Raw genomic sequence first — 13161 nt, 5'->3', positions numbered from 1 at the left:
GAGAGAGAGAGACTGCGCGTGAGAGAGAGAGAGAGAGACTGCGCGTGAGAGAGAGAGAGACTGCGTGTGAGAGAGAGAGAGAGAGAGAGAGAGAGAGAGAGATTGGAAGGGGACTGGATTGGAAGTGTCATGAACATGACAATGAACAGAGTTGTGCTTTTCTATGTCAGGGCCCTATGCTGCATTGCATTTACAAAAGATCAAATTGGCCAAAAGTCTGTCAGTCATTTGTGCACGATGGGGACGTAGTATGATGCCACCATGGCTGAAAACTCGCTCCACTGGAGCACTAGAGGCAGGCACTGCCAAGACTCTGGTGGCCACTCGGAAGAGTGAAGGAAGAGTCTTCATGTTCAGTGCCCAGAACAAAAGGGCGTTCTGTCCTTCGGCTATGTCTAGGTAGTGACTTAGCTGTAGTGCTGGAGTGGTCCCAACATCCTTCTTCTGCCTCTTATGGTATGCAGCAAACAGCCCTTCTCCTTCTACAAGGTCATCTTGCTCTTCATCAACCAGAAGCACAGGTTGCTCAGTCTCTGTAGCATCTTGCAGGATCAATTCTGGAAAAACATTTAACAACAGTAGCAGAAACAAAAGAGCCCTTATTACCATTGGTGTTGGTGATACAGTGTTAGACTGAAAAATGCAATTATTGATGCTGTCAATTAGATCAGACTATGAGGAAAAAAGTTGCATTGAAGTCAATAGTATTTACCTTTAACTCGTTGTGCCACCTCTGCCTTGATGTCACGATTGACCAGCACATGGGGCTCCACCCACAGCAGAGAAAAGGCTGGATCCAAGGCGGCTGCTTTGAGGTAGACTGGGTCTGAAAAGGGGGCAGTGATCCCATCTTGAGTCCTGGCCATTTTCACATTAATGAAGATCCCAAGAAATCTTTTGTTCAGGGATGCCTGGAGACTTCTGACCAGGCCACTCAGGAAACGCACTTTAGGCTTCAGCTTCTCAAGGTGGTGATTGAGGGACAAGACGGATGGAACAACTGCACTGATTGTGACGACCTTCTCTCCCTGTGTCAAATCAGTTGCTTCTCCAAACGGCTTCAAGATGTCCACCAACTCCTTCAACAGATTCCACTCTCGCGGTGTGAATGACAACTCCTTATGCCCAGCCTTTTCTAGAACGGCACAGAGCTTTATATGATCACAGTGGAGAACTGCCTTTACTTGCCTCAGTGTTGAGTTCCATCTTGTGTTGACTGCAGCAGGGATGCCTCTCTGTTCCCCAAATTCACTATCAAACACATCTTTGAATGTTGTGCTTGTGTGCAGCAGTGAGCTAAGTTTTGATAACTTGGAAAGAGAAGGACATGCCACTTTTGTTTCTTTCAAACCGTCTCCCACCACCAGCTGAAGCGTATGCGCAAAACACTGCAGGCGCCGTTTCTTTGCCATAGCAGCATCTACCGTTTGCTGTTCTTCCAGGGTTAAGTCACACCAGAGATCAGGGTCATCAAGATGATCTCCGTCATCATCCTCTTGTTCACTGGGGAAGCACACAGTGAATGCCTTTCGCATGTTAGCCGCATTGTCACTAATAATGTAGTCCAATTTATCTTTGATGCTGTATTCATCGCATATTGACTCAAATTGGTCACAGATTCGTTCAGCTGTGTGTGAGCCTTTGAAGCGATTGCAGGCCAAGAGATTAGTCTTTAGCTGTATCCTCTCTGTCTCTTTCTCTATCCAGTGGACAGTGATACCTAGGAATCCCCTCATCTTTCGGTCAGACCAAATGTCCACAGTGACTGAAACATGCTCAGTGTTGCTCAATTGAGTTTTTAATCTTGAACGTCTCTCCTCAGCGAGGCTCTCTGTTTTTGATGTCAATGTTCTGCGACACACTGGGCTGTACTTACTGTCAAGTACCGTCAGAAAGTGCCGAAAACTCTTGTTTTCCACAATAGACAGGGGAAAGTTGCAATCAATAATCAAGTCGGACAGTATTGCATTAGTGATAGCTTTCTGCTGTGGATGACTCATGCTGTAATGCCCTACACGACTGTCCAAGAATTGTGAGATTGAAGGCTGTTGTGGGTCATCTATGATGCTTTTATTCATCTGGTATTCTTCAAATCTGTAACAGGTAAGCATATAAAACAGATGTCAGAAAATGCTAACATTGTGTTAATATTAATTTTTGTGTTAATATTAATTGTATTGTATACTGTAAGAGTGTGTGTGTTTTAACATTACATTGATAAAATAAATTTCATTTTCAGTGTACACTTACTATATTAATAATATTTTTACTGCTGTACCTTGCCATCAAACAGCCCTTTCCGACAGGAAACTGAAGTATGCTTGTTAATTCACTCTCTCCAGCACACCAGATTCCATTGGCAAAAACAGCAATTTTACCTGCATCACACAGAAATTGCTGGTCTACTGCTGGCTCAATGATTAAGTATAATTGTGCTATTCTATGTCTTCTGTGATAGTTCAGCTTAGTTGTGATTTACCTAAATTACATAAACGACCTCAATGAGGCAGCAGTAGACCAGCAGCTAGCAACTCCCATGTGCTGCAAAGTAAAATGGCCATTTTTGTCAATGGAATCTGGTGTGCTGGAGAGAGTGAGATATACTTAGTTTTCCTATTGGAAAAAAATCGTCTGGCAGCAAGCTAAAATGGTACACATATTCTTAATATAAAGTACATTAAACTGACCTTGATTTGATTAGGCTTGCTTAAGTTTTGCTGCTGGCAGCAGTCTACTGTGTATGATCCACTGACTAGCTGCTAAGCACATACAATCTCGCTTAAAAAAAAATCCTAAACTATCCTTTTACAATATAAGTATGGATAAGTTCAATATTTTGCACTTTGAGACCCATTTCTGGTTTGTCTAGGATGAAAGAGACTGTTTGACTCCGACATTTTGACGATTGGTCCAGTCTAGAGCTTTTGGTTAATTTAGAATCACCCCCATATGCTTCAGGTACGGGCATTCATAAAGCGGTCCTTAAATCAACCCTAAACGTTCGTTTTCAAAGATGTGCAACTCACCGAGTGGTTAGTGGTGTTCGTTGATGTTCCAAAACGAGTGTCTTAGCGAAATACAGTTTCTGTCGTGTTTAATTTGATAAATATCAAGCGCAAGTTAATAGCCTACTCGGTGAGGTATCTGAAAACATAGCTAGTTCCACAATAGCAAATAACACGGATGGAAACCAAATATTGCGCCGATATATTTAAAAAAAAACAACTACGAACACCACTTACCACTCGGTGAGTTGCTCATCTTTGAAAACGAATGTTTAGTGTTAATGTTTCATTCAAAACTTACCGTTCTTTGTGCAACTTCAAATGTCGAACGAAGTTCGAAGTTGTCGCGTCTCCGTCTGTAATCTTCGACCCGCATGTTTTACATACTGCAATTCTTTTTTTGTTGAGCACCTCATAATTTTTATACCCAAACGAAACTACCTTTGGTATCATTTTTGCCAACTGACGCGCGCATTTAGTTTGTTCCTCTTCATTGGTTGTCCCGTACTTTGATTGGTTGGATGCTGTCAGATCGAAACAACGTGGATCTAATTTGATTGGATGTCGTGCCGCACACAGATGCACACAGGTGCAAAGAGAGAGAGACGTCCGTGTCAACATACTTTTTAATCTTTGCGTTCGAGGAAAGTAGCAAGTCTTTTCAAGTCAAAAGGGTCAAGTCCAAGTGAAGTCACGAGTCACTGATGTTAAAGTCCAAGTCGAGTTGCAAGTCTTTTTAGATTTTGTCAAGTCGAGTCTAAAGTCATCAAATTCATGACTCGAGTCTGACTCGAGTCCAAGTCATGTGACTCGAGTCCACAACTCTGCCTCATACTCATGCATATTGAAATTCACTTGATATGTAGAAGTCTTTAATGGCTCAAGGTAATGAAAGTCGTGTGTCAGAACCTGAGAAACCCACCAATGAAGTCCAACTGACCAGTTAGTGGCCCCTGCTATAAACTGGTGATTGAAGGGATTTGTTCTTTGTTCAGTCTTTTCCTGGAGATCCTGAACGACTGCTCCGATGTGGATGAAATCAAGTTCCAGGAGGACGGAACCTGGTGTCCCATGAGACCCAAGAAAGAAGCCGTCAAAGTTCCCTCACAGTCAATTTCAAAAGTGGAGAGTAAGTACATCATACTGTACCTGAGCAAGGTCTGAAATGATCCGACCAACAAAATGTTGCAACTAACCGATTTTGTTATGCGCCTGTGCCAAAATGCTTCTAATTCCCATGATGCTTACTGAAATATGTTGAAGCACTTCACGTTTTTTCTGGGATTTAAATAAAAATAATGTTATCTTTGGTTGGACTTGTTATGTAATAGAAGTCAGAAAAGACTAAAAAAATCCATGATATCGGGGTAGTTGTTTTTTTAAATAACTTAATGAATGAAAAAAATGCTCACCCATATGCTGACATACTGAGGGGTGTTATAGACAGTGGTCATTTAGGTGGATAGATATTGGTCATTTTGAAGGGCTTTTTTAATGATGCTAAATTGTATAGATTTTTCATAAAGTACTTATAAATAATTCAATAAATATGGGAGACATTTTGAGGGAACGGCATTTAGTTTGTAATATTTTGCCAATATTATCAAGTTATTTCTAAATTCAGTTTTTTGTTCTCTATTTGAAGGCCATTTAATATTTCCTATACACTGAAAAGTATAAGAATCAATCAATCAATTTTGCGCAGAACAAACCGGGTTTCCGATACGGCTCAGGCGGCGACATGTGTTTATATCAAAGTCTGACATATCTTCTTCCTCTGGGCCATTGATCATAAGAATATTTTTAAGATTCCGTTTTTTGAGAATTCAATAGGGTGCAATGGGCTTGGAGCTGAGAGCCAAAGCCAGAAAGGGACAGACATTGTTGGTTTGGTCTCTTCATGGTAATTACTATCAATAATACAAATCTATGTTGGTCTGAACCTTTTAGCGTCAGCTCCTTCCCGCCAGTCTGCAGCGGTCCCCCACTCCACTGAGCCCAGCACCAACAAGAAGGCAGATGTGATCGATCTGACTCTGGAAAGCTCGTCCTCCTCTTCCTCTGATGAAGAGGACCCGGACCCTCCCCTGAAGAAACGCTGCTTTTACATTTCCAAGACTGAGGAGATGCATCCTAAGGGGTGAGCAAGCCTGTCTTTGTCCTTTTCTAGAACCATAAACAGACATGCCTGGACCAAATCTGCAAGTATCACATTACATTTAGCTGACATTTGATGCATGGGCCAAGGGGAAGACACAGTATTTGTCGTAGTGGTCCACAATATTTACAATACATTAGTCACTATAACGACAGCAGGAAACAAACAAAATGCGCTTTCACCAGGGCTGCCAACACTCACGCATTGAGCGTGAGAGTCACGCAATTAACCCATATCTCACGCACTCACGCCACACTTGCCTTTCCTCACGCTAAGTTTTCGTCCAAAATAAATGTATATAAATATAAAAATAAAGTGAAGGAACAGCAAACCGAGCGGTCTACGAAATGAGACGGTCTTCTGGCTTACTCCAGTAAAGTTGGAACGATATTGGGAGATTCTGATTTCTCGGATCAATAACTCATGAAAATGTTATTCAGACACAAATGACGTCTCCTAAGTACCGTGGTAAGGTTGACATCGAACTACAGTCACATTTTGATTAAAAGAAAGCCAATACGCGCCGTCCTCCGAGCTGGACACATTACATTGGTCTCTATCTGCAGCCGGAGAAGAAACGAGTGCTCAGTCTGCAAAGTGCAACTCCCAAAAAAGAGAATACAATAATATTAAATCACTATCATACAGTATATTACTACCAAACTCACTACACACATCAATAGTCTCCTGTGTGTCATACTACTGCAAGGAGTTTGGAAGAATATGCTTTTGAATAATTGTGGGGAATATTTATAATGTAAAATCTTCAATAACTATGGCATCATCTTCAATAACGTTACCATTATACAGCATATTTCTACCAAACTCACTATTTGCATTGTTGTTGTTAGCATCTGTTTAGCTAGCTGCGCTAACGGATATTAGAAGCTGTTTCTAAAACAATGAGAGAGAGAGCTCTCTGCTGTCAGACTGAGAGAGATAACTACAGCTCAGTGAGGTAAGGGACTCTGTTTAGATAGTTAAATTTGGTCTAGTTATCTCAGTGGGTCTCAAACGTTTTGGTCACCATTTATGAGAATAAATGAAAAACCCTTATGAAATACTATATGACAGTAAAACAAGAATACATTTTAAAAGGTGAGTGATTTGTAAAATACCCATAAAGAAAAAGAAAATCTGTTTACAGTTACGTTTCATATGGGTGTTGAGAGATGTATCCATAAATTCCTTTTGCTCTCAAAGTGCACCAGATCGATGCATTTAACTTCAATATTTAAAAAAAAAATCTTCCCGGGGGAGCACGCCCCCGGATCCCCCTATAGGAGATCTTACTCCAAGCTGAACTCAAATGTTGGCAGCCCTGCTTTCACACCACAGTAATTTTCCCACAAAGGTTCATCTGTACTTAGTTCATGAGAACTCTTTAGTTCGACACCCCCTCATCTCCACCGCTCCCATGTCTTCTTTTGTTTTGCCATAAATTAGTCCCTCTGCGTTTCTGCGCTGGGCTAATGCTAATAATGCGAATGCGAGGATAATAAAATGGCGGCTTCACAAAACCTTTTGGGACTTTTATGGGGCGTGGTTTACAATCCGCCCAGCCAATCAGACATAGGAACCTTTTTCTCCCACGAAAGTCCCTGCTCTGTAGCAGGGACGAAAAAGGGGGTAAAAAGGTTCTCATGAACTCATTTTAGTTCCGGATTTTTTTGGTGTGAACGTGACGATTTGGAACTATCGTAACTAAAGTGGGAAAAGTACTGCGGTGTGAAAGCGCCTAAAGTCGCTGAGAGGCTGAGGCCGGGCCAGTTTGATATTGTGTGACACGCTATAAAAAGGTACTTGCTGAACTCTGAAATCTGGGATGATCAACTTATTCTCCTTGGACATGTACATTGTTATGTTAATCAAAGCAATCATTAAACTTGCGGTCAACAAAAAGTACAACGGCCCTGTGTCACCCTCTCTTCCACACACACACACCTCACGCAGGTGAACCGGATTATGAGTGTCGCCCATATCCATGTGACCCAATCAATCAATAGTGATCAAACTAATATCTTATATTAAAACAAAACACATTACTATACACGTTTCATGGCTCCTAAAGTCACTATTGGAGACGCACTCTTTGAGATCCTGAATACATGCTTGCTGGGCACAACGCCCAATGGCATCATTTCTAAACATAAAAGAAACTCATAGCTCTGGCATCCGTCTCTTTATGTGTGTGAGCATTGTCCTTGTATCCAACTGCTGTCTTTCCTGTTATGTATGTCTTTGAAAATATCCCTAAAAATCTAAATGAGAATAACAAAATGTCGGACACACAGTCACAGTAATGCTTGTTTCCTCTCAGAGTGTTGACCTACCAGCCCACTGTGCGCGTGCCAAATGTCCAGGCCCTGGACCCGTCCTACCTGAACTCCACGCTGGCTGACTATGCAGTCCCCTTCCACCCCTCCACCCTGGCCTCCATCCCCACTGACATGCAGAGTGAGTCGGGGTGAAGGGACACTGACCTGCTGACATATCCCCACTGCACAATGTTAACCTGCTCTCTCTCTCCTACAGGTCTGGATCTGTTTTCCTTAATCCAAGCAGATCCTCAGGTGACTTTTCTACTGTGATCACATTCTCTACAGAGGTGGAAGAAGTACTCAGATATTGTACTTAAGCATCCAAATAAACTTATAGATTTTATAAAATAAATATTATATTGACCCCTAGTATAAAACTGCACTTCACATTTCACTGTCATTCCTTTTCAAATGTTGACTTTGCCGTTCAGTTTCCTTCACCATATTCAACGCTTATGTCCCTATTAGATATATCTGACATATCAATATAGCAGCTGTAGCAACCTGACTTCCATTTTATTTCACACAAGCTAGTTGATTCATATTCAAAAACGACTACTTCCATTTTGTACATTTTCATAATATTCTCCTCTCAGTAAAATAAAGGACAAAACCAGAAAATACGATATCAAAATAAAAACAACATAAAAATGATAACCCCAATTAGATAATAAGAATAAAAACAAAATCAATAATAGGAATAATAAACCTTACCTTACAAGTAAAAACCTGTACAATAATTAAAACTATATACAAATAAATGAACAGTAAAGATTAAAAGACCAATTAAAAATGTGGTGTCTGTAATAAAAAGCTAAGTGTCCTTGGCAGTCCAGTGGGTAAGCCTGACTCGGATCAGGTGGATACAAAAAAGAGGGTGAAGTTGGAATTGTATCTTGGTAGTTTAAATATTCTTTGAGTGGACTTTAATAAAAGATTATTGTTTCTTCCCGTCAGCATTATCGGCCGCAGATGTTCCTGGACAACCTGGCCAGCAGCATGCAGAGTGCAGCCAGCACCTCCTCCGCCCTGGTGTCCTCCTCCAGCAGCCACTACGACACCAGCTCCCTCCACGAAACCCGGGTCATCACTGGAGGAGGGGGGGGAACCGGAGGGGGGGCTGACAGCGGCATTTCAGATATCATTTCACTAGACTGAGCCACGTCTCACTGGACCTCTCCAGGCCTGTTTTCGGTGGCCTTTCAGTGTGCACTACGTGAACATGCCATGTAGAATTTTCCACAGAAGCACCCAAATTGGTATACATGAGCACTTTGATGATCTGAGCATTTTAACGGTGTAAAAAACGGTATCCAGGCATGTTTCTTTTTGCCGTTGGGGTTCTTCAAAAGGGTTTTGCACACAGGATGATAAATAATTTGATGGCCAAAGAGAACATTGTAAGTCAGTGTATTGCCATCTCTTGACCAAGTACTCATCTCTTGGTGGCTGTTGTTCAGAAGGCAGTGATCAACGACCCCCCCCCCCCCGCGCCTGCAAACATGTTGATGTGTCATCTGGCAAGATAGTGAGCCCCATATTGCCAACGATGGCATGGCCGACAGTGTGTGAGTCTGTGTGCATGAATATTTATCACTCCTGATGAGCAGGTGGCACCTTGGATGGCAGCCCTCTGCCTCAGTATGAATGTGTGTAAATGGGTGCTGACGTGTTGTAGAAGCGCTTTGAGTGGTCCCAGAGACTGGAAGATTCATATACAGCAGTGGAAGAAATTAAGAAACCACTTCTCAATCTCTACATGTATGGCAGCCATTCCAGTCTAGTGTCCGTTGAAGTCCAACATAGATAAATGTGGTCAGTAGTTTATAGAACAAAAGAAAAACAAAATAATTGTACTCAAACACATAGCTATAAATCGGAGTTATTTGCCTTGGTTTTTGTACCAAATGTCCCCAGCTTTTTAGCTTTGGTTTGGTTATACATTTACCAGTGGTTTAGCCTTGGTTCAGTCAAGTTGTTTTGATCACAGTTGGTCGCATCCTTAGGAAAACCCTGTCTCCCTCTGGCTAGCTTTCTGTTTCACTTTCCCCCCCACCACTCATTGGCTTCAGCTCTGTGCGATTATATGTTTGCCAATCAGTGGAACTGGCCATCCTTTAACAGCAAAGAAAGTCATTAGTTGTAGTGTAACCTGGGGAATATTAGGTAGTTTTTTTTCATCATTATGAACTGAACATCTAGTCTTTTGGCCATCTATATATTTTCTTATTTATGTGAATAACACACTCAGCTCTGTAGGTTTTTTTTCCGGCAGATAGATAAATATCTGTAATTATTGGACATTTTTAGAACATTGAAATCTTCATTTATACAAATTTGTTGACTTAGAAAAGACATGATGACTTGAGCCTATAGTGACCTGGTTGATCTGCACTGTGCCTCAACATGAAACTCGTTGCTCAACTTGTTTCAAACATCCATGCTGGTGAAAGAATTGTTAGAAGTAGGTTGAAAAATACTTATGGACTGCTGACTGTAAACATAAAAGGCAGGTCGGTTATTCAAATGTTTTTTATCTGTTCTACCAGCTGTTACAGAGCAGCCTTCAACGTAAAATGTTCCTTTGTAATTTAGTCAGAGCAATAATTTAATTAGCATTAGGTAAACAAAGTTGTAAATGTAGTTCAGATACTCAGTAAATGGTTCCAGTTGGTTTCCACTCTGCCTCCCGAATCCATCCCAGCCCAGTTGATACAATTATTTTTGCCGATCCAAAATTAGGCAAATACACTCGTTTGCCTTCTTCCCGAGATTGAAATGATCAGATGGATATCAATACCATCTAAGTACAGAGCAGGAGTCAGGGCGTGGCCAAACTAGCTTAGCATGACTGGAAGCGGAGCGAAACAGCTAGCTTGGTCTGGAGCTCAACACTTGGCTATCCTTAGCTCTCTAAAGATCACAGATAAACATGCTCTGTCCCATTTATTTTCTTCTGACACAAACAGAAATGCATGAACCCTGAAGTCTGTTATTTCACGGGGCATTATGTGCTGCCCCACGCTAGCTGTTTCCAGCTAGGCTAACCAGGTCTGGACTCCAGCTCTGTGCTTTAAACAGGCATGAGAACCTTTCATCTAAGTCTCAGAAAGTGTATTTCCCCAAATATTAAATGGTTCATTCAAATGTTCTCACAAATCATCATTGTGAGATGTTTTTTTGGAGTTCGACTTAAGGTGGATAATAGCGTTTTGTTGCAAAACATCCCAAAAAGTTAGGTTAATACTGCCGGATCTTCTTCTCTTCAGTCACTCTGTAAATGTTCTGAGCTGCATCTGTTCAGATTGTATTGTATGCTGATGATGCTGTGTTGTTGGACAGGGATGGATGGATTGAACATTAACTTAAGTCTCAACACCTACTACATATAGGCCACTTTCTCACATCATGCAGTAAACAGGGCAGCTACTGAACTCTACACTCCTACTTTTATCAGGATGGCTTGCTGTGCATGTGGACTCCAAGCCATCAGGAGCTCAATCTCAGGGACCTGCTCTCCACTTGTGAAAAAATACTGGTATATAGAAACAACACTGTCAGTATCTGGAACTGAAATACAGATGATGATGAGGCTAATGAAGCTTATTTTTAGGTCTGTGTATTGTCATGTTGGCAATTTAAAGGCTGTGATAAAGATCAGTTCACCCAAACTACATAAAGAAATCCCACTTAGCTCGATGGTATCCACTCCCGAGATCTTAGGTTGACAATACATCTCTATAGGGACAAATAACCAATACGTCTGGGGATTTACGAGGCATTATGGGCTGCCCCAAGCTAGCTGTTTCCAGTTGTTATGCTAAGCTAGGCTAACCAAGTCTGGACTCCAGCTCTGTGTTTCCCAAAAAATGGTGTGTTCTTCTTCTCCACTCCCCCTATCGAGGCACTAGGAGGTTAAAGGAGTCTTTAACTGAACTTTCAGAAACTATGATATCTACGTTTTCATTCATTGGATTGTGATGGAGGCAAAGATATCTCAAAACCTGGAACAATAAAATTCCCTCTCTGCATGGAGAGATACCACTGGTGACAGGCGAGATGTCTTTGGCATTTTGGGAAACCACAGTTGGAAACAGTCCAGATTCAACAGCATCAAACACGGCCTTTATACTCACACAGAAGGGTGGGAAGGGTTTGCATTAAGTTCTCTGTTCCATGAAATTACTGATAATACTTTTGAAAAGTTAACTAGCAGATGTTGGCCATGTGGATTTGTATTGTGTACCCTTCATTCTTTATGGACTTTGAAACACAATCCAGATCATTTTTCCTTTGCCCCCTTGTTAACGAAGTAGGCTACTCTTTGCTTCAGATTCACAAGGTTTATTACAGGATGATTTATTTCAAAATTGTCTTTGTTTTCCTGTATTGTAAGTGTTGGTGTTTTTGTATAATAAAAAATTACTTTTTTTTAATCAGCTAATATGTATTATTCCTGGAAGTGACCCAGCTCCTCACTATCGGTGAAAGATAAGACGCAATGTGTAGGAGGAACACTTGAGCCCCTCATTGATCACATGTTTAAAAATGAACCAATCAGACACAAGGATTTAACCTTTCCTGCCCCATCGCTCAAAACAATATTAAGTTATTACTAATGAGTCATTCTAATTGAAAGCAGGATGGATATTCTAAAGTGTTCACATGCCTTCTGTTACAACCCGGCTCGTGGGCTGCAACATAAAGCTGGGAGGCGAGACGAGGGTTGTGAATAATAAAGAAGTTTATTTTTATTAACAAAAATGAGGACGCGGCACCAACAACAGATCCCCGAGGCTGGCCCGGAGAGAGTGCCCAGAGGAGTGAGAGAGAGACAAAGACACCAATCTGCTGGCAGTGTTATGGGCTCTCTTCTTGTAGGCTTCCCGAACCAGGTGCAGCTCATCGGGCAACAATCACCCACATGGCTCTCGAACCTGCAATCAGGAGAGAGAGAGACAAAGGAACGCCTAGTGGTGTGGAGGGGTCGTGGTCACACTTCACAGATGAAAACGTTTGGTAAATGATCCTGCTGGATTTTATAATCCCAGGTCTTGTCCTAGTGTTTATGAACTCATCGAGTTTGTGAAAAGTGAGGAATTTTCTCCTGTCGTTTGATAATTATGAACCGTAGACAATGCTTTTGGATTTCAGGTCCATGGGCGCGGGAAGGGGGGGGGGCTGAGGGCGCTGCAGCACCCCCTAGCGGCAGGCAGGGGGTGCGGAGCTCCCCTGTCTGAATTATTATTTGACGGTTATTGCTGCTCCCGCTGTGCATAATCTGTGTAATACGTAGCCAATAAATTCCACATTGTTGGTAAAATAATATTTTGGCCTGCCCCGAATGTTTTTTCTGTAGCCCCGGACAATTCTACCTCATTACTATAATACATTAACCGTGCTTTACGTGAACCTCATCAAGACACTAGAAAGGACGGCAGGACTGTAATTTCCCGTTTTCAGTGAATGCAACAGAGGCAAGACACCGGACCAATCAGAGAGTTGCATGGAAATAAAAGTGTGCTTGTGCCATTCAAGCTCGCGGCTCTGTGTGTGTGCGGAAATAGCGCATTTAGTGTGTGTGAGAGAGGGGCAGAGAGAGAGAGACCGGTGCCAGCAGCAGGGACCGTGTTGTTAGCATCTGGTTAGCTAGCTGCACTAACGGGCATACGGAGCT

The 13161-nt window shown here is 41.9% G+C and overlaps 1 protein-coding gene across 2 annotated transcripts in view; it reads left to right on the top strand.

The window, feature by feature from the left end:
• pias2 (protein inhibitor of activated STAT, 2) overlaps positions 1-11920 on the top strand; it is a 32210-nt gene extending 20290 nt beyond the window's left edge. For both annotated transcript variants that reach the window (XM_079687445.1, XM_079687446.1), the window contains exons 10-14: positions 4001-4134; positions 4956-5145; positions 7484-7620; positions 7699-7736; positions 8442-11920. In XM_079687445.1, coding sequence (XP_079543571.1) covers positions 4001-4134; positions 4956-5145; positions 7484-7620; positions 7699-7736; positions 8442-8642 — 700 coding nt within the window. In that variant the 3' untranslated portion in view covers positions 8643-11920. The remainder of the gene's footprint in view (positions 1-4000; positions 4135-4955; positions 5146-7483; positions 7621-7698; positions 7737-8441) is intronic.
• The last annotated feature ends 1241 nt before the right edge of the window (positions 11921-13161 follow it).

The sequence above is a fragment of the Notothenia rossii genome (assembly GCF_949606895.1).
Source record: "Notothenia rossii genome assembly, chromosome: 6".
Taxonomy (NCBI): Eukaryota; Metazoa; Chordata; class Actinopteri; order Perciformes; family Nototheniidae; genus Notothenia; species Notothenia rossii.
Note: the sequence above shows the minus strand (reverse complement) of the source record. Positions and strands in the feature narration are given on the sequence as shown.